At 46.6% G+C, this 24940-nt stretch overlaps 1 protein-coding gene across 3 annotated transcripts in view; it reads left to right on the top strand.

Moving 5' to 3' along the window:
* The window catches only part of DPY19L3 (dpy-19 like C-mannosyltransferase 3), a 472263-nt gene that overhangs the window by 385528 nt on the left and 61795 nt on the right, over positions 1–24940 (top strand). For all 3 annotated transcript variants that reach the window (XM_086945460.1, XM_086945459.1, XM_086945461.1), the window contains 2 exons: positions 2103–2235; positions 21276–21434. In XM_086945460.1, coding sequence (XP_086801586.1) covers positions 2103–2235; positions 21276–21434 — 292 coding nt within the window. The remainder of the gene's footprint in view (positions 1–2102; positions 2236–21275; positions 21435–24940) is intronic.

Genomic DNA, 24940 nt, shown 5'->3' with positions numbered 1-24940 from the left:
ACAGCGCGGCTTTCTACAGACATCCGCTCTGTTTGCCCATGTGTACCGAGACGGCCTATTATGCTAAATGATACTTCCCTTCTTTTTACAGTAATACAAACCCATCGAGGATTGTACTACCTGTGCCCATCGGCTGTGTGATTACCAGCACGAAAAGTAAGTCCCTTTTACCTGCCACCCCCGGCCATTTTTAACCCAGCAAGTTTCAGGGCCCTGATGGCACCTTTTGATTGTTTTTCAGTATCCTTTGGAGCTCGAGGGAGCCCCCTCTTTTGCAGACGGAACATAAGATGACCGTTTGATGATGTAGGTAACCTTCCACGTCCCTTTCTTGAATAATATCACCACACTTATTCACCACGTATATACTGAATTCTGTATTCATATTACCCTGTAGGCTCTCCATTCCTTCCTGATGAAGACCCCAACATGAGGCCGCGAATTGCCCTTTAGCGTAACCGGGGTCGAAACGTAGAACTACGCCTCCATTCTACACACCATAGGAGCTAAATAAGCGATGCATTCTCGCTATCTATGTGTGATGTGATTCTTGGGAACCTTTGCCCATTAATTTGACTGTAGAGGTTTTTCAATCGTTAATCTGGATGTAACAATTATGTCACAACACCTTTACCCTGTCCCCTTCACTTACTCACTTACCCTCCCCCTTTTCACTGAGAGCACCTATTCCGAATATCGAATGTAATGACATTACAATTACATGTATATACTACAATCTGTTTACTCATAACTTTGGCTGCAATTGGATCGCACTCTGACCTTGCATGATTAAAATGCCAAAATGAATGAAATGAATAAGCTGTTCCATTGTTCTGACCCATTTTTAAATTCAATGGTGATTGTGTGTTTATTTTGAATTATCTGATACTTTTGAAACTCAGACCAAACCTTATTTGTACTGACCCACGGACCCAGGTCCTGAGTTTTAAGGGCCTACCCCTTTCATACTCATACTCATCAGGACTATGGGCACAAAAATCATTAAAGTAAACCACAGCATAGTATCACAAATTTTCAAGCCGACTTCAGCTGGGGTGATCAGGGGCTACAGTTTTAGTACCGAAAATAAATAGCTCCAGGCAGGACACACAACCCATGGATTAAGGGTTCACAACAAAAAGATATTTTGTTTCTTGGATTTTGAAAAGTACTTTCACACAAGATTAAATATTGCGTGATGAGTTGATTTGTATTTATGATGTAAAAATGAAAAAAGACTTTCTAAAAGAAAATTACAAATCATAATTATTGTTTGTGTGTTCCTTTTTTTAGTTGGTGTTAATAGCCACTAGATGAACGTTATAACTTGACAATAGATTGATACAATACAATTTATGATGTGATGAGACAGATAATTAGTAGTATCTGTCCCTATAAATATCCTTCCTTAAGAAAATACCGTTGGCATCCTCTTATCTTTAGTTAGCTTTAGTCAACTTTAAATGAGGCTGTTGGACCGCTGGTGTGGCGTGCCCACACCGCCAGCGTGGCTACAACGGTCCATCAGCCAGCCGTAGTCCTAATTAGGTCCTAAGTGTCCACATACCCCTATAAGGCCTGTACTGGGAATCGCTAACTTTACATATATTCAGTTTTCCAATATCCAGATCTTTCTCTTCATGTTGTCTGACACACAGTATGTGTTCTCTTACTATTGATTCCTATCTTTGGGATTCCTGAGAAGGCTAGGGACTGGCCGCACCTCCCTGGTGTTCTGGAAGGATAAGACTTTTCTTCTGGTTCCTTTGGCAGGCCCTTTTATAGTGCCTCAGATCTGTTGCCACCCTATTTTGTGCATTGTCCCCTATACTGTATCCCAGGTCTTTCAGTTACACAGTCCCTTACTGGAAAGCAGAACATGAGGAAGGATACAGCAGTGTGCTGGAGCTTTCGAATGACACATTGTCTACTTCAAAGTTGGACTATTATAATTTTTAGAGTTTAAACATGCACCGCAGAAAAGCAGCGCCATAAGATGGGAGAAAAGTTACCTATCCTGCACTTGCAAATTATTGTACGTTTTTCAGGGTGTGAGTAAGTTTAGCACAATTAAAATGTTTTCACTCTTTTCATTTATGTAGGGCGACCACTCCAACAAATGCTGTGTTTGCAGGGAGTATGCAGCTTTTAGCAGGGGTGAAGCTGTGTACTGGAAGGACCATAACTAACCACCCCCATTATGAAGACAAAGGACTGCGAGAGAGGACAAAACAGGTAAGCTTAATTTAATACTTCTAAAAGAGTCCTTAATAAACATGGACAAGTTATAGATACTGTTTTTCAAAGGTGTCTTTGGTTTTCCAAACTAATATCACCTTGCGTATACTACATCTCATGACCAGCAATGGATAACAAAAGCTTCATCAGAAACTCCAAGATGGGCGGCATTCTAAAATGTAATTCATGTCATCTCATTGAAGAAGACAGACACATTATGTTACAATCATCCAAAACATTGATAGAGTAGACCTTTCATATCCAATTAAAAGTGAAGAGATTTTATTGGTCTAAACTGATTTGTCCAGGAGCATATTAGTGATCATATAGTGGCTGATGATCAATTATTCACCTCATTGATGGAATTGCACACAACATATCAAATACCACTTGAGAAACTGTCAAATGAGAAGTTTCTTTCTACACTTCCACATTCTATGACAAAGTCAAAGGATGAATCATAAAATGTTGATTTTCAAATTGGTCTTCCATCTCCTTCCTCACACATATTATGCTCAGCCTTTACAGTATACAGGTTTCAATCAATCAATCAGAACATTTATAGAGCGCGCTACTCACCCGTGAGGGTCTTAAGGCGCTGAAGGGAGGGGGTGCTGCTACTGCTCGAATAGCCAGGTCTTGAGGTGTTTCCTGAAGGTGAGATGGTCCTGTGTCAGTCGTAGGTGGGCGGGGAGGGAGTTCCACGTCTTGACAGCTAGGTAGGAGAACGATCTTCCTCTGGTGGTGGTTCTGTGAATCTGTGTGACGGTGGCGATGGCGAGGCTAGCGGAGCGGAGCTGGCGGGTTGGAGTGTAGAACGTGAGGCGGTTGTTGAGGTATTCGGGCCCATGTCGTGAAGCGCTTTGTGTGCGTGGGTGAGGAGTCTGAACGTGATCCTTTTACTGACGGGAAGCCAGTGCAGGTCTCTTAGGTGGGCAGATATGTGGCTGTGGCGAGGGATGTCGAGGATGAGTCGTGCGGATGCGTTCTGTATGCGCTGGAGTCTTTTCTGAAGTTTGGCTGTGGTTCCTGCGTATAGGGCGTTCCCGTAGTCCTGTCCGCTGGTGACGAGGGCCTTGGTGACTGTCTTTCTGGTTTCGGTAGGGATCCACCTGAAGATCTTTCTGAACATGCGCAGGGTGTTGAAGCATGAGGTTGAGATGGCGTTGACTTGCTTGGTCATCGTGAGAGAGGAATCCAGGATGAATCCCAGGTTGTGTGCGTGGTCCGTGGGTGTCGGTGCGGTGCCCAGCGCTGTGGGCCACCAGGAGTCGTCCCAGGCGGCTGGAGATGGTCCGAGGATGAGGACCTCCGTCTTGTCTGAGTTCAGTTTCAGACGGCTCAGCTTCATCCATTCCCCGAAGTCTTTCATTCCTTCCTGGGGGTTGATTTTGGCGGTGGCTGGGTTTTTGGTGTGGGAGATTATCAGCTGGGTGTCGTCGGTGTAGGAGATGATGTTGAGGTTGTGTTTGCGTGCGATGGTGGCGAGGGGGCTCATGTAGATATTGAAGAGGGGTTGGGCTGAGCGACGAGCCTTGGGGTACGCCGCAGATGATCCCGGTGGCTGTGGAGCGGAAGGGAGGAAGGCGGACTCTCTGGGTTCTGTCGGAGTGGAATGAGATGATCCAGTCCAGGGCTTTTCCTTGGATCCCAGCGTTGTGGGGGGCGGGTTATTAGGGTGCTATGGCAGATGGTATCAAAGGCGGCTGAGAGATCTAGCAGGATGAGGGCCGTTGTTTCCCTGTGGTCAAGCAGGGTCCTGATGTCGTCAGTGGCTGCGATGAGGGCGGTCTCGGTGCTGTGGTTGGCTCGAAATCCGGACTGGGATGGGTCGAGGGAGTCATTTGCCTCGAGGAATGCGGTCAGCTGTTTATTGACGGTTTTCTCGATGACTTTAGCAGGGAAGGGAAGAAGGGAGATGGGGCGGAAGTTCTTGAGGTCTTTAGGGTCCGCTGTGGGTTTCTTCAGTAGGGCGTTGATCTCTGCGTGCTTCCAGCTCTCTGGGAAGGTGGCGGACGTGAAGGAGTTGTGGGTGCGATGATGGTGTCGGCTTTGTTGAAGACGTGGTGCGGGCATGGGTCAGAGGCAGAGCCGGAGTGGCTGGTGTTCATGACGTGGGTGGTGTCTTCCATGCTGATGGGAGTCTAAGTGCTGAGGGTGGTGGTAGGGGGTGTTGGTTCGGTGGCTGGCGGCAGAGTCTGGGCGCCGAAGCTGCCGTGTATATCGGCGATCTTGCGGTGAAATAACGTGGCGAGGGAGTTGAAGAGGTCTTGTGACGGTGTGTGGTAGTAGCTGCTGGCGCTGGGGTTGGAGAGCTCTTTTATGATGCTGAAGAGTTCCTTGCTGTTGTGTATGTTATTGTCCAGCCGCTCTTTGAACGGTCTTTTTGGTGGTGCGGATCAGCTGGTGGTGTTTGCGCTTGGCATTCTTGAGGGCTGTCAGGTTTTCTGTTGTCTGTTCGTGGCGTCAGGTTTTCTCGAGGGCTTCGGCAGGTTTTCTCGAGGGTTCGGCAGGATTTCTTCGATTCTTTGAGGTCGTCGGTGAACCAAGTGGCTTTCCTGTTGCCGGGCTTGCCTGGAGGGTTCTTCAATGGTGCAAGGGTGTCGGCACAGTTGGAGTTCCACTGTGTGAGTTTGCGGGCTGCGTCGTTGGTGTCAGCAGTGTCGATTGGTGGGTTCTGGCTCAGTGATGTGGTTAGCTGGTCTGTGGTGACTTTGCTCCAGCATCTGCGGGGGATCTGTTGCGGGCTGTGGTGGGATGGGGTCTTCGTAAAGTTGAAATGGATGCAGCTTTAGTCGGTTCAGTGTAGTCCGGTGGAGTGGCTGAAGGTAACGTGGCCGCTGGCAGAGAAGATGGGGTCAAGTGTGTTACCGGCATAGTGGGTGGGGGTGTTCACCAGTTGGTTGAGTCCGAGGTTGTCGAGCAGGGTGGTGGTGGTGTTGTCGTTGTTGTTCTCCAGGTGGAAGTTCAGGTCCGGTGCTGTTGTATCGAGGAGGTCCCAGAGTTCTACGCGGGCTTGTGGACGGAGCGGGTGTTGAGTACGATACACTTGAGGTGATTGTTGTTGCCTGATCCGGAGGGTGGGGTGCAGGTTCGGAGGCAGGTGAATATGCAGGCTTGACAGGTGAAGGGTCCGTGGGTGCGCTTCGGGGAAGCTCAGTAGCAGGCGAGCGGTCGGCCGATGTTGGGTGCGTGGAGGGCGGCGGTGTTGTATCTCAGTCGGGTATCTTGGCTTTGACGGGGGCCAGGGGTTCTGACGCTGGGCGCGGTCCAGGCACTGACGGGCGCAGACGGCCTTACCTTTGGTGCGCCCGCTGCGCGCGGCTGCTGCGCGTCCTCCATATGAGGCTGTGGGAGGGAGGAGCAGCTGGAAGGCGGGAGCGGGGCGGCGTATGGGGAACCAGGGGAACGGGGACGCAGCGGCTGGAAGCGCGAGGGGGGTGCGGGTGGGAGGGTGACACAGAAGGGGGGTAGGGGGGAGAGAAGGGTCACAAGTGGGCACAATAACAATACGGAGTACAGAAATGCATATAAAGATACAGGCAGGCAAATAAAGTCACAGGCAAACCAAGCAAATCAAACCCAAGCAAACCCAAGTAAAAACAGACCGGGGAGATGGAGGTAGCGGTCAGGGCACAGCGGGAAGCGACAGCGGGGCAGCGGCACAGGAGGACCGTGTGGCGGCTGAGGTGGGTGGCCTACCTGGTGACAGGGTCAAGGGTCGCTCCCTTAACAATAAACGGTGATCTCCTGCTACAAGAGAAGCATAGGAAAGACTGGAAAATATAACCCTGTTATCCCACCCCTTCAGTAATATGACACAAATAATCGACATCACCAGGCATGACCAGTAATAACATGGCAACTGTAGACACAATGAGCACCAAGTAAGTGCCCTTGTTAGACATTGCAAAAAATTAAGCTGCTGGAGATGTTGATAACCACATGCAAATCTAGCGCCTATGTTTGCATAGAGTGCAACAATTACAGAACTGGTGATTGAGGATGCAGAGAGGATATGTTCAACAACATCCCATGATATTTTTTAATCAAAGTCAGCAGTCCTACTCAATGGTGACTGCGGTTACTTTCCAGGCAACACCATCTAAAAAAGGTGCATCATTTAAATCCTAATAATTGAAAAAATATATTACTTAATAATTCATTACTTAGGAATTGGAAGTTCTCCACCTCTCTTAAGAATAGAATCCTGGGAGGAGGAGCTACGACACCAACCAAGATGGCCGCATAGTCTCCCGGCTCCGCCGACCTCCGTCTTTCGGCCTATTATCCTGTCGACTATCCTGGTTACCCGCACCGGATCCGTGTGTGATTTGACCTGCTTTCCAGTGGTGCAATCCCGGAGTTTCTCCGCCGTTGTGGAGCGGAGATACATCGATGGTCGTCCGAGGCCTAACCCAGCGGGGAAGCCGGGGTCTCGAGTGCGGGCTCTGCCGGGTCCGGGTTGAATAACAAAGGACTGCTGAACGTGGTCGGGTCCGCTCTCTGGAGCATTCGGACTTTTGATTGGTTTGCTACCACCAACTGCCTGGTGCTCTACAATAGGTGAGGCGACGAGTGACGCACGGCGATGTGTCGCGGGGGTCCCTGACCGGGGGTACGACATTCGCATCGTCGATCCCCCCCGGGTCGGTACCTCGCTGCGTATTATTGCTTGTTACACATCAGTCCCTCATGGCTTACTCCTGCTCCGTCTAATTTTGCCCCGGAGAAGGCGCCACTCCGTGGGTACTACCATGTTGGAGGAAGAAAAGCAGCTAGCGGAGCAGGCTCAAACTGGCCAGTCACTGCGAACGGTGCTGGAGGCACTTATGGCACTCAAGGGAACCATTGCAGCCCGGACTTGCAGCTTGCTGTCTGAGACGGATGGAATCATAGACCTGAGAGCGGATCCTGACTCGACACCCGCGCCACGGCAACCAGCTTGCATTTCAATTTATGCCTCGGAGACTTGTATTGACCCGGCGCTGGAAGCAGGGTTTGCTCCTACTATATTTGACCTATCCGACCGTACTGTGCCCGATTACCCTGTGGAGCCGTTGGAACCCCCGATTGTGTATCCTGTGGGACACTTGCAAGATATTCCCATTCTGGAACTTTCCATTCCTTATCCTTTGTTGTTTTGGATTTTGTCGACTCCCCTCCCCTGTCGGGCTCTCAAGATGGCGGATGGGGTAATGCTTGGCTTCGGAGGCGGGGAGGGGCATCATTGGCACCGACTTTCCACATCGAGAACTATCGCACTTTTCTTCTCTGTTTGCCCCTGTTCTTTGGACTCTTGCAGTGCTTCGTGGAAAAGACTTTCCTTAATTAATGATTTCTGTGCATTTGATAGGCGGGGCCAGGGTTGATACTGTTATCTGGGTCTCTCATTGTCATATAGGTTTACCGGGATTGTTTATCTGATCTAACGGAGTCCGGGGCGGGGTTGGTCATGACGGAGGAAGGAGACCGGGAGTCCGTACAACATGCCCTCCTCCGATTTCCCTCACTGGGTGGGGTTCTTTGTCTTTTCTTTCTTTCTCATCTTCTATATTTCGGGTTCTCTTACTGGGCGACAGGCACGCTGCGAGGGGGGTGGCCGTAGTCATCAGCAGGGGTGCAGGGTGGGGGGGTGTGGGGATGGGTGTTCGTTTTTATTTTTGTTCTATGGCCTCTTTTTTCCTTCTCTTCCCCTTGTTTTCCTCTCTTTTCTTCTTCCGCGTTAGTATAGTGGGTTCGGTTTCACGCATCCTGATCTCTATATTTGTACCTTGATTGTTCGAGGGTTTGGCGTTCTGGGGCGGACATTACTGATGGAGTCGACGATCACAATGCGCTAGTTTATCCTGATGACTTGTATTACCTCCGTTGACTTAGTTGATAGCGAGTTTCTCTTGGATACTTTGTTTCTTTGCTCGTCCCCACTTTGTGATCCGAGACGCTGTGCCATACCTGACTCTCTCTACTTATTAATATAAAATGAAAACCTCTTATCCTGTGTCTAACTTGAATTACCTTTGCAACCGATACGCATTGTGAATTAAGATCCTATGATTAGCGGCCAGCCCTGGGGGTTGTAGGCCCTTGTTTGTATTTGATTGCAAATGTTAAATAAAGGTTTAAAAAAAAAAAAAAAAAAAAAAAGAATAGAATCCTGGAACTAGCCCTTACTCCACAAGTTTCATTCTAATATGTACGGTGATGCACACTTTTTTCAGCAAATATCTGATAACTTTTTGCCTTGTTGACTAAATGCTAACTGCCCAACCACTGCAAAAGAAACAATTGATGGACGTAATGCTGGAAAATGCAAACATTCACCCCCAGTCACAAGGATCTGGGTTTAATCGAACATTCTTTTGCTCACCACACCACCCCAGTATGGACCCAGCTATATGCAAATCAGTCTTGACCATGTTCGTTGTGGGAACAGTCCAGCCCGGACTCCCAAGCAAGGTCCTCCCTGGACCGGAAACAAGCATCCTGGAACCGGTTTCTGGGCATCACCCTTCATCAGCCAGGCTAGCTTGATACCAGTGGTGTAGTGAGCACGGGACCCACATCTGGGCATACCCTTCCCACTTAGGGTGACATATGCAAAAGAAACAATTGATGGATGGAATGCTGGACAATGCAAACATTCATCCCCAGTCACAAGGATATGGGTTTAATCCATCTTTCTTCTGCTCACCACACCACCCCAGTTTGGACCCAGCCATATGCAAATCAGTCTTGACCCTGTTTGTTGTGAGAACAGTCCAGCCCAAACTGCCAAGCAAGGTCCTCCCTGGACTGGAAGCAAGCATCCTGGGTTTGGTTTATGGGCATCACCCTTCATCAGCCAGGCTAGCTTTATTCCAGTGGTGTAGTGAGCACGGGACCCACGTCTAGGCATACCCTTCCCACTTAGGGCGACACATGCAAAAGAAACAATTGATGGACGGAATGCTGGACAATGCAAACATTCACCCCCACCCAACAATGCTCCTTGTTGTCCCAAAGGTAGGTCTACATGTTTCAGCCCCTTAAAAAGTGGGGTCTTTCATCCGGATCAAGTGTGTGAAGTGAGGGTTTGGCAAAAGTAAGCCACGTGTATAGTGATTAACAACACGCACACTAAGGTGTGTTGTGGGGTGGGTGGTGTCTGTATACTCACGGACCCACAGATAAAAAACACTAGCTACGTGTTGCTAGTAGCTTTTTGCAGGACCCCGGAGGGTCCTGCAAAATCACGATACACATGGCTTATATTTGCCACACACTCACTTCACACACTTGGCGTAGTTGCCCGCTCGTCTTATTTTAACCTTATCATGGGCCGCTAAAAATAAAGTATATTTAGTAAGGATCCCCAGAGATAATTTTAGCTTTCACCACTTCTCTCACATACCACACCATACTAGCTCCGCTGTAATCAGGCATCGCAGCACAACCGGGTGCATTCGGCTACCCGGTTGGGAACCCAGTGATGAAGCATGCCAACAACTAGGTTGGTGGGTGAGGGGTCTTCAAATAAACCAAAGGGTTTTCTGGCACTCCTGTAAATCACATACAAGTGAGCGTTTTGTTGCAAGTGGGTTCGTCCACTTTGTTTTTTGCGCATGTTGGTACTACACATGCATTCAGCTGTTTTATGTGGTATACTCCCTTCCCTGCACATAGTTCCCTTTTTAAACCCATCAATGTGGATCGGAATTTGTGGAGCAAAATATTAACTGGGTCATGCCCTGGTCTTTTGGTTCATTTTATGGTCTTTTTCCGACTTTTTGCTTCCTTTCCATCCCCTCTCCTAGTTTATACTGCAATTCTGGATTTAAGCTATATACATTGTGCTATTGGCCATATGCAGCTGCTGAGCCTTCCAATTTCTACATCTCAGCATACACACCTCCACTTTGGGTATACTACCATCAGACTGCAGTTCCTCCAGAGCTCGCCGACTTTCACAAAGAGCAGGGCAGCTCCAGTTGTAAAGGGGCCTTGGATTTGATTACCAGGAAGAACTATCCAGAAGTAAGTACATGATCTCTGTCTTCGTGCCCCATTCTGCCACTAAGGTCCAAGGCATTCCTGTCAAGGACCCTCCCACCTGTTGGTGGAGGTTGCCCTCGCTGTCCCTGCATAAGTGATGTATGTGACTCAGTGGAAGAGCAAAAGGACCTGGTTGCTAAACTATCTACTGCCCCATTCTGTCTCTTGCCGGATGATTTGTTCCAGCTGAACCCTCTTGTCACATTCCGTGGAAACAGCATGAAACATGGAAACAGCATAAAGCACGCGCAGCAGAAGATTCTTTTAGATCAAGAGTCACTGCTCTAGGGACTCCTTTTCACTGTCTTGATAACCTAACCCCTATGCTGGGAGTGGGTTCCCCCAGCCACCATTGCACTGCAGTGTTGAGTTTGTTTCTCCCTCTTGAGTTCCTTCCTGCAAGCCTGTTGCACCATGTGATCTTGATCATCTTCCTCCCAAGGCGTGTTTCTGGGTGCCATAGTTTCTTGCTGCTTCGGTGACTCCAGAGGATTGCATCGGGGAGTCTATCCCAGGTCCAGAGACTTGCATCAGGAAGTCTATCCCAGATCCCCATTGGTGGCCTCAATCCCAGTCCCAAATAGCATAGTCCCCTCTTCCTTGCATTTATACTGAGATTTCACACCGAGTATGTCTCTGTTAAGCCGGAGAATGCCACCCATGCACTAAGAATCTAGCCTCAGTAGAGTAAAAAGCAAATAATTCAAGCCTCCCCAGTGGTCGAAAACTCCCTGTGTCCTCCCCAAAGCATGCAAGGTACAAAAAGAAGTGGAAGCACCAGTATACTTTGGCCCCTGCTCAATCAGTTCCCCTGAAAGCTGTGCTCTAATTATGCTAAAAGTAACCCCATTACTGGAAGCTAGGTGGTCTACTTCTCAAGGAGCATGACTAGACATAGCAGATGTGCTTTTAAATGTCTGGCCCAATAACAGCAGTCCCTTCTTAAGAGGCGTGGGCTCTATGGTAAATAGGTTAGATTAATCTGACCCTTTTCGTCAGGCTTCTTCCTGGATCTTGGAGTATGAAGTTGAATGCCAAAGAGGCACCCAGTGAACCTTTTGAGCAAAGTCCTAGTGCAGCTCCTGCTGTGTCTCTAGTGAAGGTCTGTCTTCCCTGGTACAGACACTGCAGAACCTGGTACACATCCCAAGGCCTTTGTCATTTCATTATCTTAACTGGCACAGCTGACTCTGACGAAGGCACTGGTGAGTATCTTGACTGCACCTGCTGGTCCTTCAGGGGGTGAAAGATTTTTCTGTGAAACCATGTACTAGACCCCCACCATGCAAGAGTATTTCACCTGTCAGATCCTTGCACTAACCAGGAGAATGGAATCATTAACCACAAGGACCTGCACCTGGTCATGTCCTACCATGTGTTATGGCGTTTGTGGTGGTGTCCTTTGTGACCTCAGCACTTTTATTGGGAACAAGTACATTTATGTTGTGGTGGCTGCAACAGCTTCCTCACAAAGACCAGCGAAGTCTAGTCCTCAGGCACTCTGTTAGAAATCGGTTCTCTGGCTGGATAGGGTATGCACCGAAGCCAGGCAGAATCCACCACTCTATTCAGGATAAGGGGATTACACGTCTAAAACAAACCCTGCTCAACCCCTGCTCACCCCCTTGGTAGCTTGGCACGAGCACTCAGGCTTATCTCAGAGACAGTGTTCAAAGTATTTGCATATAACAAACAGTATTACAGTGAAAACACTACAAAAGGATACCACACCACTTTTAGAAAAATATACAATATTTTCCTGTGTAAAACAAGACCCGAAACGATAGAAATCCTACATACAGTAATCCAAATATCAATATAGCAAAAATAGACTTTATATAAAGTTCCTTGTAGTCATTCGCTCCGTCCGGGGCTATCACGGCGTAGTGAGCAAACAAATCCAACAGTTCTGGCCCACTGCAGCTTCGCGGGCACAGCTACGGTGTCGGGTTGACCTGCAAAACGATACCTTTGGAGAAGCTGGGTGTCGGACCTTGCGGTGAGCTCTGGAGGATCGGCGTCTGCAGCCGTCATTTCCGGGAGTAGGTGCAGGAGTGGTTGGGCCCTTGAAGTCACACTTGTTGTAGGTCAAACTCCTTGAGTTTGAAGTCAGGAGGGCCGGCAGGCGTCAGAGCTGCGGTGTAAAGTGGAGGTGTGCAGTGCCCGCAGGTCGCAGTGCAGGCAGCAGCATCGGTGAGTTAAGGGGTTGCCCAATGCACTCAAACAACAGTATGACATATGTTATGTAACATACAACGTTTAGTACAAAAAACAAAGTGACAGGAGTTTTTCGGAAACTCCAAAGGAAGAGTAGTCCGTTGGAGTCCTTTAATATGTCAAACAGCCAGCCGACACGTGTTTCATCGCATTTGCGAATCCTCAGGGCTAAAATTGTTGTATCAAAATCAGAAGGTCGCGCAGCTGGTGATAATTCCGACCCAGCCGGGCCCGTGACCGTCGATGTAACAGATGAAGAGACAAAGGGTACTGGTCTCCGCACGGTGTGAAGAGGTTATTAAGCCGAACGTCCGGTAATGGAAGAGTAGTCTGCTGGAAGGATGGTGATGTGTACTACTATGAAATACAAAACAGGGGGAGGTAGAGGGAGAGATCAGCCAGGTTCGCCCTCCACAGCAATACTTATTCAAAAAAAGATCAGAAAAATTCAGATCCAGAGAACCTGGCTAACTACTGGAACATGACACCTTTAGGTCTGTTTCAGAAACAGGGAAAGAAAACTTTTTCTTTATAGTCCCCTCACTCACCGGAGTTTCCTCACGGTGACATGCTTCATCATTGGGGCTTCTCAACCCGCTACGGGTTGAGGCGTGCTGCGAATATCGCGGTTGCGAAGGAGCTCTTTTATATGAAGACTATGTGTCGTGTAATGTGAGAGAAAGGGGAAAATGAAGTGGAGTGAAAAATTAAAAATATCCTACTAGTGGGCTAAACTAACTTTATTCAGGCTCCTAGTGGATATATTAAAAATGGGGTGGTTTACTAGGTAAACCGGTTCTATTATGGAACACAGTGCCTAGTAAGAGTGTCAACTAGTTTCGAGCTGTACCCCACAGCTCTTCTTCAGGACTACAACAGGGTCCAGCCCTGTGAGTACCACTCCAAAACAAAAACAAAAAGTGAAAGGTATGCCTATATTAATTTTTGAATATACATACTCTTTTCTTGCAATTCATTGGCATATTTTTTCAAAGGTTTCACTGAACCTCATGGTCAATCGCGGGAAGGTCATATATCCCCGAAATTACTTGTTACGAGGTGCTGTCTCGGCGGTAAACCTACTCGGCTCCCCTTGAGACCGGCGATCGCCGGTCTCAAGGGGAGCCGAGTAGGTTTACCGCCGAGACAGCACCTCGTAACAAGTAATTACGGGGATATATGACCTTCCCGCGATTGACCATGAGGTTCAGTGAAACCTTTGAAAAAATATGCCAATGAATTGCAAGAAAAGAGTATGTATATTCAAAAATTAATATAGGCATACCTTTCACTTTTTGTTTTTGTTTTGGAGTGGTACTCACAGGGCTGGACCCTGTTGTAGTCCTGAAGAAGAGCTGTGGGGTACAGCTCGAAACTAGTTGACATTCTTACTAGGCACTGTGTTCCATAATAGAACCGGTTTACCTAGTAAACCACCCCATTTTTAATATATCCACTAGGAGCCTGAATAAAGTTAGTTTAGCCCACTAGTAGGATATTTTTAATTTTTCACTCCACTTCATTTTCCCCTTTCTCTCACATTACACGACACAGTCTTCATATAAAAGTGCTCCTTCGCAACCGCGATAGTCGCAGCACGCCTCAACCCGTAGCGGGTTGAGAAGCCCCAATGATGAAGCATGTCACCGTGAGGAAACTCCGGTGAGTGAGGGGACTATAAAGAAAAAGTTTTCTTTCCCTGTTTCTGAAACAGACCTAAAGGTGTCATGTTCCAGTAGTTAGCCAGGTTCTCTGGATCTGAATTTTTCTGATCTTTTTTTGAAGATGTGTACTACTAGCAAGCAGTATTGGTCTCAAAGGGTATTACTGTTATAATATCCCATCCCGGCCCGGTGAGAGGACACGCTACATGCCGCTTCTAGATACATTAAGACTCGGATGTCCTCACAATAAGAACTGAAGTCGTACCCGACTCCAGGATGGGATATTATAACAGTAATACCCTTTGAGACCAATACTGCTTGCTAGTAGTACACATCACCATCCTTCCAGCAGACTACTCTTCCATTACCGGACATTCGGCTTACAAACCTCTTCACACGGTGCGGAGACCAGTACCCTTTGTCTCCTCATCTGTTACATTGACGGTCACGGGCCCGGCTGGGTCGGAATTATCACCAGCTGCGCGACCTTCTGATTTTGATACAGCCATTTTAGCCCTGAGGATTCGCAAATGCGATGAAACCCGTGTCGGCTGGCTGTTTAACATATTAAAGGACTCCAACGGACTACTCTTCCTTTGGAGTTTCCGAAAAACTCCTGTCACTTTGTTTTTTGTACTAAACGTTGTATGTTACATAACATATGTTATATACTGTTGTTTGAGTGCCTTGGGCAACCCCTTAATTTCTATAATTGGTAGCTCAGTCTACTGCATTTTGAGTGGTTGCAAGGACTCTCCACTCGCCCATTTGCACCACCTGATAATAGCACATCTATATCTAGTGCGTTCACATAAGCTGTGCACCCGGTTGCTTTTCTGACTAAAAGCCTTGCGGGATCCCTAGCAGCATCCGTGAGACCAGGGCTGTGGTGCAAGATGGGGCAATGCAGCGTGTGGGGCCCACAGGTCACAGTGCAGGCAGGGGACTGTGCTGACGAACTGAAGTCACTGGCGTTGGTGGGCCAAGGCTGCATTGTGGAACGGGGCAGTGCGTCATGTAACTTACGAATGTGTCACCAAACCACGGTGCAAGCAGCAGTGTCGATGTCAGCTTGGAGCCTCATCATCAGTGAGACCAGGGCTACGGTGGAAATTGGGACGGTGCTCAGTATTCTCCACGAGCGGTGTCTACAGGTCAACGTGCAGGCAGCAGCATTAGCGATGGCATTAAGGTTGTGTCGGGGATACCAGGGTGGCAGTGTGAAGCGAGGCGGGGCAGAGTGCAGTACCCCACAGGTCACGGTGCAAGCAGCGGCTCAGTGGCACCGTTGGAGAGACCAGGGTTGCAGTGCGAAGTGTGGCGGTGCCTTCAGGTATCTGCAGCGGCGTCGTTGACTGCTTCGGATTACCCTTTCTCCTCTGGCAGCTGAAATATCCAGTTCTGGAATGCGCTACCCAGAAGAAGTTGAAGTCTTTGTTCCCTGAGACTTACATCAGGAGGCAAGCTCTACATCAAGCCCTTAGAAATACTTAGGTTGTGGAAAGCACAGTCCAGTCCTTTCCCTGCCAAAGACAGAAGCAGAAACTGCAGGACAGCTCAGCAAAGCACACCAAAAAATGGTAGTCTCTCCTCACAGCTCTTCCAGCTCTTCTTCCTGTCAGGTTCCTTAGTCCAACAGTAATCTAGAGTTCTGGGCCCCAATATGTGTGCTCCATTTTCCTTTTAAGTTGGTACAAACAAATTTCCTCTGGCACACATAAACCAGTTCAGCCTGGTTCACCACAGGAGGTGGAGACCGCTTTGTGAGAGGCAGCCACAGTCCCTTCAGGTGCAAGCCGCAACTCCTCCCACTACTCTAAATGCAACCAGATCTAATCAGCCTGGCTATGAGTCCCCCAGGAAAGGCAGAGCACCCTCAACCCCCCTCCCCCTTAGTGTCTGTCTAGTGTGAATGCACATCCCCTGCTCCTGTCACTCTACACCCAGACAGGGAATACACAAAAGGCAGAGGCACACAGGATGGTTAGACAAGAAAATACTCACTTTCTAAAAGAGGTATTTTCAAACACATAATATAAAAATCATCTTCACTAAAAGATGTGTTTTTAAATCCTGAGTTCAGGCATGCCTTTTATCAGCTCCTGCAGGCAAGCTACCTTGGTAAAGTGTTAACAACCAGCTCCCATGTTTACCTATGGGAGAGAGAGCCTTTCAACAGTGAGAACGAAATACACAGTATTTCACTATTAGGACATGCAAAAATACACAACTACATGTCCTACCTTTTAAATACACTACAACCTGCCCATGGGGCCTACCTTATTATTATAATTTTTTTAACCAGATATTATTGATTTTCAAAATGTCACATCACTCATCTTACACAGTGGTGTCAGGTCTGCCTTCTTATCTTCATGCAGGTTGGCTCTTTTAACTGGAACTCAGGAGTATTCCCCCCCGCCCCCTTTGAGTTGCTATTATAAGTGGATACAGTAGAGTATCTACAACTCTGTTGTATACGTTTCGCTACTTCTTGGAACATTAAGTTCATTGAAGATCTGATTGCTCAACCTCCAAACACTTTAGCGGAGTCTGGGAATAGCTGCTTAAGAAAGGTCCGGCCGCAGTAACAGGCTGAGGAATAAGGGAAAGTGAATGGGAGGACCGAATGGCAAACTGTTTACCAAGGAAAACCATGATTTCCCTTTGCCAAAATGTGGCAGGGAGGATGGCGCAGGCCTTATCATTCTGAATATTATCCTGCTAAATCTGCCTCAGCAAATGCATATAGGAGCCCTGTGGGCCACCTATCTCCCAGGTCATCTATCCCCATGCCGTTGGGCATGTTACTCTGCTGCAAAAATTGCCGAAGTAGATAAGTTGACTGGCATTTGAAAAAGTCCTGCCACAAAATACCTAGTTAGAAAATCAAGGCTTGTAATTAATCTGGATGGAGTAGAAAACCTGACTGAGAGGGGGGATCTCTGCTCAGACTGTCTGCTAGAGAAATCTCTGACTGCGCTAGCTAACATGTCTTCAAGGACACCAGTTTGGACTCGGCCCAAAACCCAATGGAATGCAAGTTCTTGCAATAATGTCCACCCTTGACAATATTCTACTAAGCAAGCTACTTGGTTGTCTTAACAAGCTAATACTGTAAGGCCTGCCAGGATAGAAGGGAATGCTCAGAGACCCTGGAACTCCCTCCAGTTCAAATCATGATTTGCCTCCATTCTTGATGATGGACCCTGAACCACAGAGTCCTCTGGGGTGGCCTGTCTCAATCCTTTTTTACTGAAGAGGCGGGCCCAGCAACATTCCTTTCATCAGGTACAAGTCTACTAACCACTGCAAGAGTTGCCTTCCGTTGTATGAGAGACTGGAAATAGAAATTTCAGATTCATGGATGCCACATCCCAATGAGACAGTAGGTAGTACACAAGTGGTTTTAGATGAAGAGGTGAACAGGGAAGCACAGGTGTTGTGGCTCACATGAATCCCTTAATCTTGATCCACTCTTTTAATCGAGCCCTTGTTTTGGCTTATAGAGGGATGAAATCAAAGGGTGGAAACACTCTAACCAGATCTGTTTGGAACTTGGCTCCAATGAATAGTAAAACCTGAGCCAAAACCACCTGTTTTTTTTTCTTCCATTTACTAGGAATCCTAGGTTCTGCAGAGTGTAGCATACTGTGGATGCATCTTTCTGTGCCTTAAAAAAAGACGAAGAGACTAACCAGTCATCCAAATAAGGGAACAACTGAATCCACTATATTTGTAAGAAAGCAGATAATAGAGGCAATATCTTCGTGAAGACTCCGGGGGCTGAAGGCAATACAAAAGACAGGACTGTGAACTGGAAATTGGAGTAATTTTGACGATGACTGTATTGACGCATAAAGATAGGTGTCTTGCAAGTCTAGAGTTGCCATACAATTCCCTGGACTGATGAGAGGTATATATGTTTGTAGATTTACCATGATTGAATCTTACTTCTGGACTATAGTTTAGTCCCCCCAGGTTCAGAACTGGTCTGACCTCACCTGATATCCTATTTACTCCAAAACTAATCAGAACCCTTTTTCCTGTTGAAGATGGGGTACTTGAATAATTTAGCAAACGTAAGGAGATGATGGACGGAGCGCTGAAACTTTTCAGACACTCGCCCCCAGTCACAGATCTGGGTTGAATCCATCATCGTTGTTTAGGTCACTTCGCCACCCCAGTTCAGACCCAGCTATATGCAAATCAGCCTTCACCCTGTACCTCATTGGAACAGTCCAGCCCGAATTGCCAAGCCAGGTCTTTCCTGGACCGGAGACCAGCATCCCGGGACTGGTTTCAGCGTAACACCCACCATTAGCCAGGCTAGCTTGAATTCAGTGGCAAAGTGAGCAAGGGACCCACGTCTGTGCGTACCCTGCCAACTTAGGGCGAACAAAGCAAACACAAGAAGATAATGGATGGAGCTCTGAATCTTTTCAGACTCTCACCCCCTCTCACAGATCGGGGTTGAATCCATCACGTTCTTTAGCTCACTTCGCCACCCCAGTTCAGACCCAGCCATATGCAAATCAGTCTTGACCCTGTGCCTCATGGGAACAGTCGAGCCCAAACTGCCAAGACCGGTCTTCCCTGGATCGGAAGATCGGATGCATTTTTAGATCCTGTGTCCCTAAAATTGGGAAGGTAGACTGGTGTAAGAAGTACTTTACTGGTGACTTAAACAATCCACATTGGTATCTCAACATTGTCTAGAGACTGATTCGGTTTTGTATTGCATTCTGATACAAAATTATCTGAAATACAATACGATATGTAAATGTTGTTTGCCTGTGTTTATATGCCATAAAACTAATGTCTTATACCTCACAAAAGTATGAGAGACCGTAAGAGATGTGAACATGATCTTAAAATGTTTTGGAAGAATATAGAACAATATGATAGACTTAGCATACAGTGGTGAGAAAGATGTGAAACCTGCGTATGAGGAAGAAATTGCTATCGCTTTTGGCCAATTTAAAAAAAATCTGCGACATAGTGAAGAATATGACACTGAACTGTTATATGAGCATGTGTACAAACTCAAGATCCCAAGTAGATCCCAATTATAAAGAAATTAAAATTAAATTCTGGACTGTAACATATCAGAAACAGACGTTCAAGAAGCTAAGGGAAAGTTACAAAGGGGTAATGTATTCTTCAGAATACTCTATAGAACTTTGGTAAAGGAGGTTTATTAACTATTGCGTTACAGCCAAGGCATTGAAACAGGGATTTTCCATAGAGGCATGAAAGGCTTACTAATTTCAGTGATTCACAAAGAAAGCTAGGATCCACAAATATGTGGTAATGACAGGGCAGCATCTCTTTAAATGTAAACCGTAAAATACTGTCAAATTAATGCAATTACATGCATGGTGATCCCTGAAGGTTAGCAAGAGTTGTCAAACAGTATTGTGTGAGTAAAGAGATTGGGTTTGACTTAAGGGACAGGAAGATCTGGCGCTCCAGCAGATGAGATTGTAGTTTGACAAGTTATTCTAAATACACTGTGCCAACAGGTCAGGGGCAACAAACCCAGGCAAGAAACAACCCCTGTAAAGGTGAAGGACAAATCCCACACCATATAATGAGTCCAATTCCTGTGCACACGTATCAAATGTCAGGCTCTAGTGTTAGAACCCAGTGAGTCGATTAAAGATCGTGCAGAAAACCTAATGAAGGTCAAATCCAGGGTTGTGAAAAGAATATATTTATAATTCACACTTGATCAGTACAAATGAAAGTAAACCAGTCGACACGTGTTTCGTCACAACGTGTGGGGGATGCGACTCTTCAGGGCTGAGGGTTTTCAAGGGTAGAAAATCGATACGAAAGACCGGTGGCCTTTCCAACCCGGCTGCGGAACGGAGTTGTTGCGGACAAAGGTCCGTGTTGGGCAAGGAGTCCTTACGGTGAAAGGGCTGGGAGGGGAAAGAAACTACGGACGGATATATGTCCGAGGTTAGGACCGATAACATAAGTAGGTTATCTCATGTAGAAGCGACAAAGACACAGGTCTGTGATGTCTTATGCAAGGTACATCCTGGTAGCGGATCACACCAGAGCCTGAAGGTTAGCAAGAGTTATCTAACAATATTGATTGGCCATTTAAATGGGTCACAGAGTACGTAATATACATATAAGCAAAAAACAAAGTGATGGAAGGGAATGCTTGATTTAATCAGAGCACTGGGGATCACTCAGACTACATTCCAATCTTTATTCATCCATTGTACCTCTTTTAACAAAGACAAGATATATGCAAATTATACTCGGTCCTGCTCCTATAGGAACACTCAAGCCTAAATCACAATGCCAGTTGCCTTCATGCTAAGTATTGAGGTTTTGGCAACACCTTTCTGTTCGCTGATTAGGAAATCTAGAATTACTGGGTTATTCAAGTAAGGAAAAGGTGGGAGAACACTTGCCGGTGCCACCAAAAAGTGTATATGGCTTGTGATGAGCCCTAGTTCTCTGGATCTGTCTGTGCCTGTCTCTTCTCTGCTCTGTGCAACACGTCTCCACACACTCTCAGCTAGAGCCCCTTTTCAACTAAAACTCAAAGGACAATTGAAATCTTGTTATGAACTAGGGAACATAAATCCTAAGTGACAAGTGCAAAGTACCCATCCTGGTAGTTAGGCTAAATTGTTATTTCTGAAGTTGATGGTAAGTGCTGTTGTGTTTTACCTTCCAATTCGTGTGTTAAGCATGTTTAACCATTATGTCATCTTATGCTGAACAGTCCCTTCACCCCTTTGGAGCCTGTGTGCGCATTTGGATTTTTCCACCATAGCTAAAATCTACTTTTGACACCATTCCATTGGCTGTTGGGTCACATTCTCGGTTTTTAGAGCTAATTTGGCACCAGTACTGGTAATATAGGCATCGTGCATTAGAACTGTCCATCCTTTAGCCCTTTATTAAGTCATTACACTTCAGAAACAAAGTTGAACTAATGAAGTCCCAGAGTTCGACCACAGAAAAGTAGGGCCCAAGTTTTACAGCTATACATTAGAATATGTTTCAGCTTATACTTACTTAAATGAAAATCGAAGAAGCACACTCTTTTGGCCCTGCGACTGTCTTAACAGTGGGTTTTCAATTTGTTTGCAGGTCTATCAGGTCTATGCTAAAAGATCTCCTGAAGAAGTCCATGCCATCCTCAAATCTTTTGGCACAGACTATGCGATACTAGAAGACAGCATATGTTATGAGAGAAGACACAGCAGAGGTTGCCGTTTGAGAGATCTACTGGATATTGCCAACGGCCATGTGAGTTCTAATGCATGTCATATAAAGGTGATCATTCTGACTCAAAAGTAAAATTCAGGGGTCGGTCATTGTGTTACCCGTAGCGTGCCGCTGAGGCCATTGGTGTGTAAGGCCACTGCACCCGGTTATGGGTGTCTTACTGCACCACTTGGGGCAGGTTGTCCATTGTGTTCGCTTCTTTTACGGCCTATAATACCATTGTTACCTGTATAAAATAATGTTATATATGTAGGAACACAACCCTGCATTAAAATAATAGTTGTGTAATCTTCAGATTTTATGATGAAGTATAGTTTGGTGTAAATTATAAAAACGAAGAGCAAACTGTAATTCGAAAATGTTTTTGATTGTTACCTCTAACCCCAAATTCCTCAACTTTAGAATAGCCACCGATTGTAGACTGGATCTGGAGAACTTCAACAACAGTGCTCCCATTCATTGGCAGGTGGTGTTGTGTGGTTCTATACCTCCCCAGAAGTGGCGAAGTGGAGCGACATATAAGTGCCTCCTCTGTGCAATGATGTTGGTTCCATTCTGTCCTAGCCTTCCAACACGATCCAGAGCTGTTCTTCCAATTTTGTTGATCTTATGATAATTTTCAAAACTATTGAACAGTGTCCTTAAGAACTATTTCACCTTCAAAAACTGTAGGCTTCCAACTGTGCAGAGACTGCAGGAAGCAGATGCCTCAATCAGGGTGCTTCTTTAGTGCTTTAGTCGGGTCATGAAACCAAGTAATGCAACAAGTATGCCCTCGCACCCGAAGTCTGTCCAGGGTCAGGGGCAAAGCTCTACATTACCAAATATAAGCAGTGCCATAGTAGAAGCACAGTGCTCTGAGCCAAGGGCCCTATCTCATTCGCTGTCTCAAGGCTGATCCTGCGAGCTGTCCACTTATTGCTTGTCTTCACGTAAGTCAAAGTCCAAATGCATACATAAAAAGATTAAGCGGGACGCAACCCCATACTGACACTGTAGCTTAAAGGAGAATCCACAAGGGTGTCAAGTTGAAAATTGCATCCTTCAAAATCTTTGGTCTCAGAACAGATTCCTCAGCAGGTCTTAGCCTGCCCTGAGCTTCTGGGGATGTTGTCAAACCTGCCATCAAGGAGGACATGCAGCAAATCTATCACAGAGCTGCAGGGGCCCCTAGTTGCATTATCTTACCTCGATGCCATTTGACTCCTTGGGGCCCATTTCCAGGCCTGTTCTGACTCTAGTACAGATTTCTCCACTGGCTCCAAAATCCATATCAGTTGTCATCACACCAGTGCCAATAAAGACTCCTCCGGCATCAAGAGAAGATCGGGTGCCCATGTTGTACCCTTAACCGATCTTGGTCCAAGCTCTACCGATTTGCGATATGAAGTCACAAAAGGGCAGCTGGCTGATATACCTACTGACTCTAACCAAATGCCTCTGTTGCACTGCAGCTCTCTTTAGAGGCTCCATTCTTTGTTTTTTGGCTTAGATTCTGACCTATACAAGAAACGCATAAGATATCTTAAGACACTAATAATGAGGAGTAGAGAGATGGGCTACTCCCCCCCCCCCTTCCACCTAGCTCACTGTACTGATGATGCAAAATACGGTATCTACTTAATGCCAGTGGGATCAGCACCTCCCCTGAAACAGAGCTTGAATTACCCCATGCGCCTCTAGTGGAAGAAGGTGCCTCATTCACAGGGGTGGTCCGGAGGGCAGCTGAGGTGCTATAGCTACAGTTGCTCTCCAGTGATGCAAAATATACATTTTGACAAACTCTCAAACGATGGCAATTGTCATCTGAGCCCTTGTTACCATTTAATCATTCCCCTCACTGGTCATTTGATGGCTACGTGGTCCCGGCCTGGTTCTGATCCACAAGTCAGCTGGCCAGCAGCTCGTCGACATAGACCTGTGCATTTATCTGCAGTTTGTAACCAAGCACCCTACACGAGAACCTCATTGTGTAGATTTCCACTAGCAATGTCAAACCTCGTTTTTCCCCAGCAATCCTTCCGATAGGGAATCCAAGAGGGTTGTATGACACAACCACGCTTTAATTCACTACGTGTTCCTTAACAACGCAGGCGTAACAACTAATGCGTCTAAATCACACATTCCAGTTACAGCGCAAGTCGTTACAACGACTTGCCTTAGGGGGGCGCTGGACTTTGGAATAGTATAATTTACTATTCCAACTCCAGTCCCCGCAACAGTAGGGAACGCTTTTGAATTTAAAATCCAGCGCCGCTTTACCGAACGCATGTCGTTGTTCGGTGGTCATGGTGTTTGCTGTTTCGCATCCAAGTGGACACGTTTGGTAAGGAATATGCTACTTACCAGTATGCATCTGTTCTTGGCATGTAGGGCTGCTGACATTCATATCTGTGCATAGATCGCCGCCTAGTGTTGGGTCCGGATGATTGCACCTTGTTGTCCTGGAAGAATCTTCGAAGTATCACAAGATAGGTGACTCCTCCCCTGAACTACAGTGCGCATGGGCATCTTCTCCATCCTCAGATTGTTTTTCGCCATTGTGGCAGAGATGGAGATAGTAAAGTAAGGGATGGCCATGCAAAAGATAATGCTGCAGCTGCGACGGGCACCGGGGAGGCGGGTGGGCGATATGAATGTCAGCAGCCCTACATGCCAAGAACAGATGCATACTGGTAAGTAGCATATTCCGTTCGAGGCATGTGGGCTGCTGAATTCATATCTGTGCATAGACTGTATAGCAGTATCTCCTCTAGCGGTGGTTACCTGTGCCAGCTGCAGCAGTTTGAAAAAGAGTTTTGAGGACAGCCTGGCCTACAGCAGCTTGCTGCTTTGCTTGCACGTCTACACAGTAGTGTTTTGTGAAAGTGTGTATGGTAGTTCATGTGGCTGCTCTACATATGTCTTCAAGAGGAATATTTCCTTGGAAAGCCATTGATGCCCCCATTTTAGGCGTAGAGTGTGCTCTTGGGGTGACAGTTAAAGTGCGTTTGGCCTTTTGATAACATATTTGAATGAACTTAACTATCCATCTGGCTATTCCTGACTTTGATATTGGATTTCCTTTATGTTGTGGTGAAAAAGCAACAAATAATTGCTTTGTTTTCCTAAAGGATTTCGTTCTGTCCACGTAATAAAGCAGAGCTCTCTTGACATCTAGTGTGTGTAGGGCTCTTTCAGCTACTGACTGTGGATTTTCGAAGAACACTGGCAGTTCTATCGATTTCATTAATATGGAAATTGGATATCACCTTTGGCATAAACTTAGGGTTTGTTCTGAGAACCACCCTGTTAGCATGTACTTGCATGAAGGGTTCTTGAATTGTTAGTGCTTGTAACTCGCTAACTCGCCTGAGTGAGGTAATGGCAATCAAGAATGCCACCTTCCACGTTAAGAACTGCAGTTCGCATGAGTGTAGAGGTTCGAAAGGAGGTCCCATAAGTCTGGTAAGTACTATATTTAGATTCCAGACTGGGGAAGGTGGGTGTCTTGGAGGGATCACCCTTTTAAGACCCTCCATAAAAGC

Source organism: Lissotriton vulgaris, chromosome 12, assembly GCF_964263255.1.
Source record: "Lissotriton vulgaris chromosome 12, aLisVul1.2, whole genome shotgun sequence".
NCBI lineage: Eukaryota > Metazoa > Chordata > Amphibia > Caudata > Salamandridae > Lissotriton > Lissotriton vulgaris.
The sequence above is the reverse complement of the archived record's forward strand: the minus strand, read 5'-3'. Positions and strand labels throughout refer to the sequence as shown.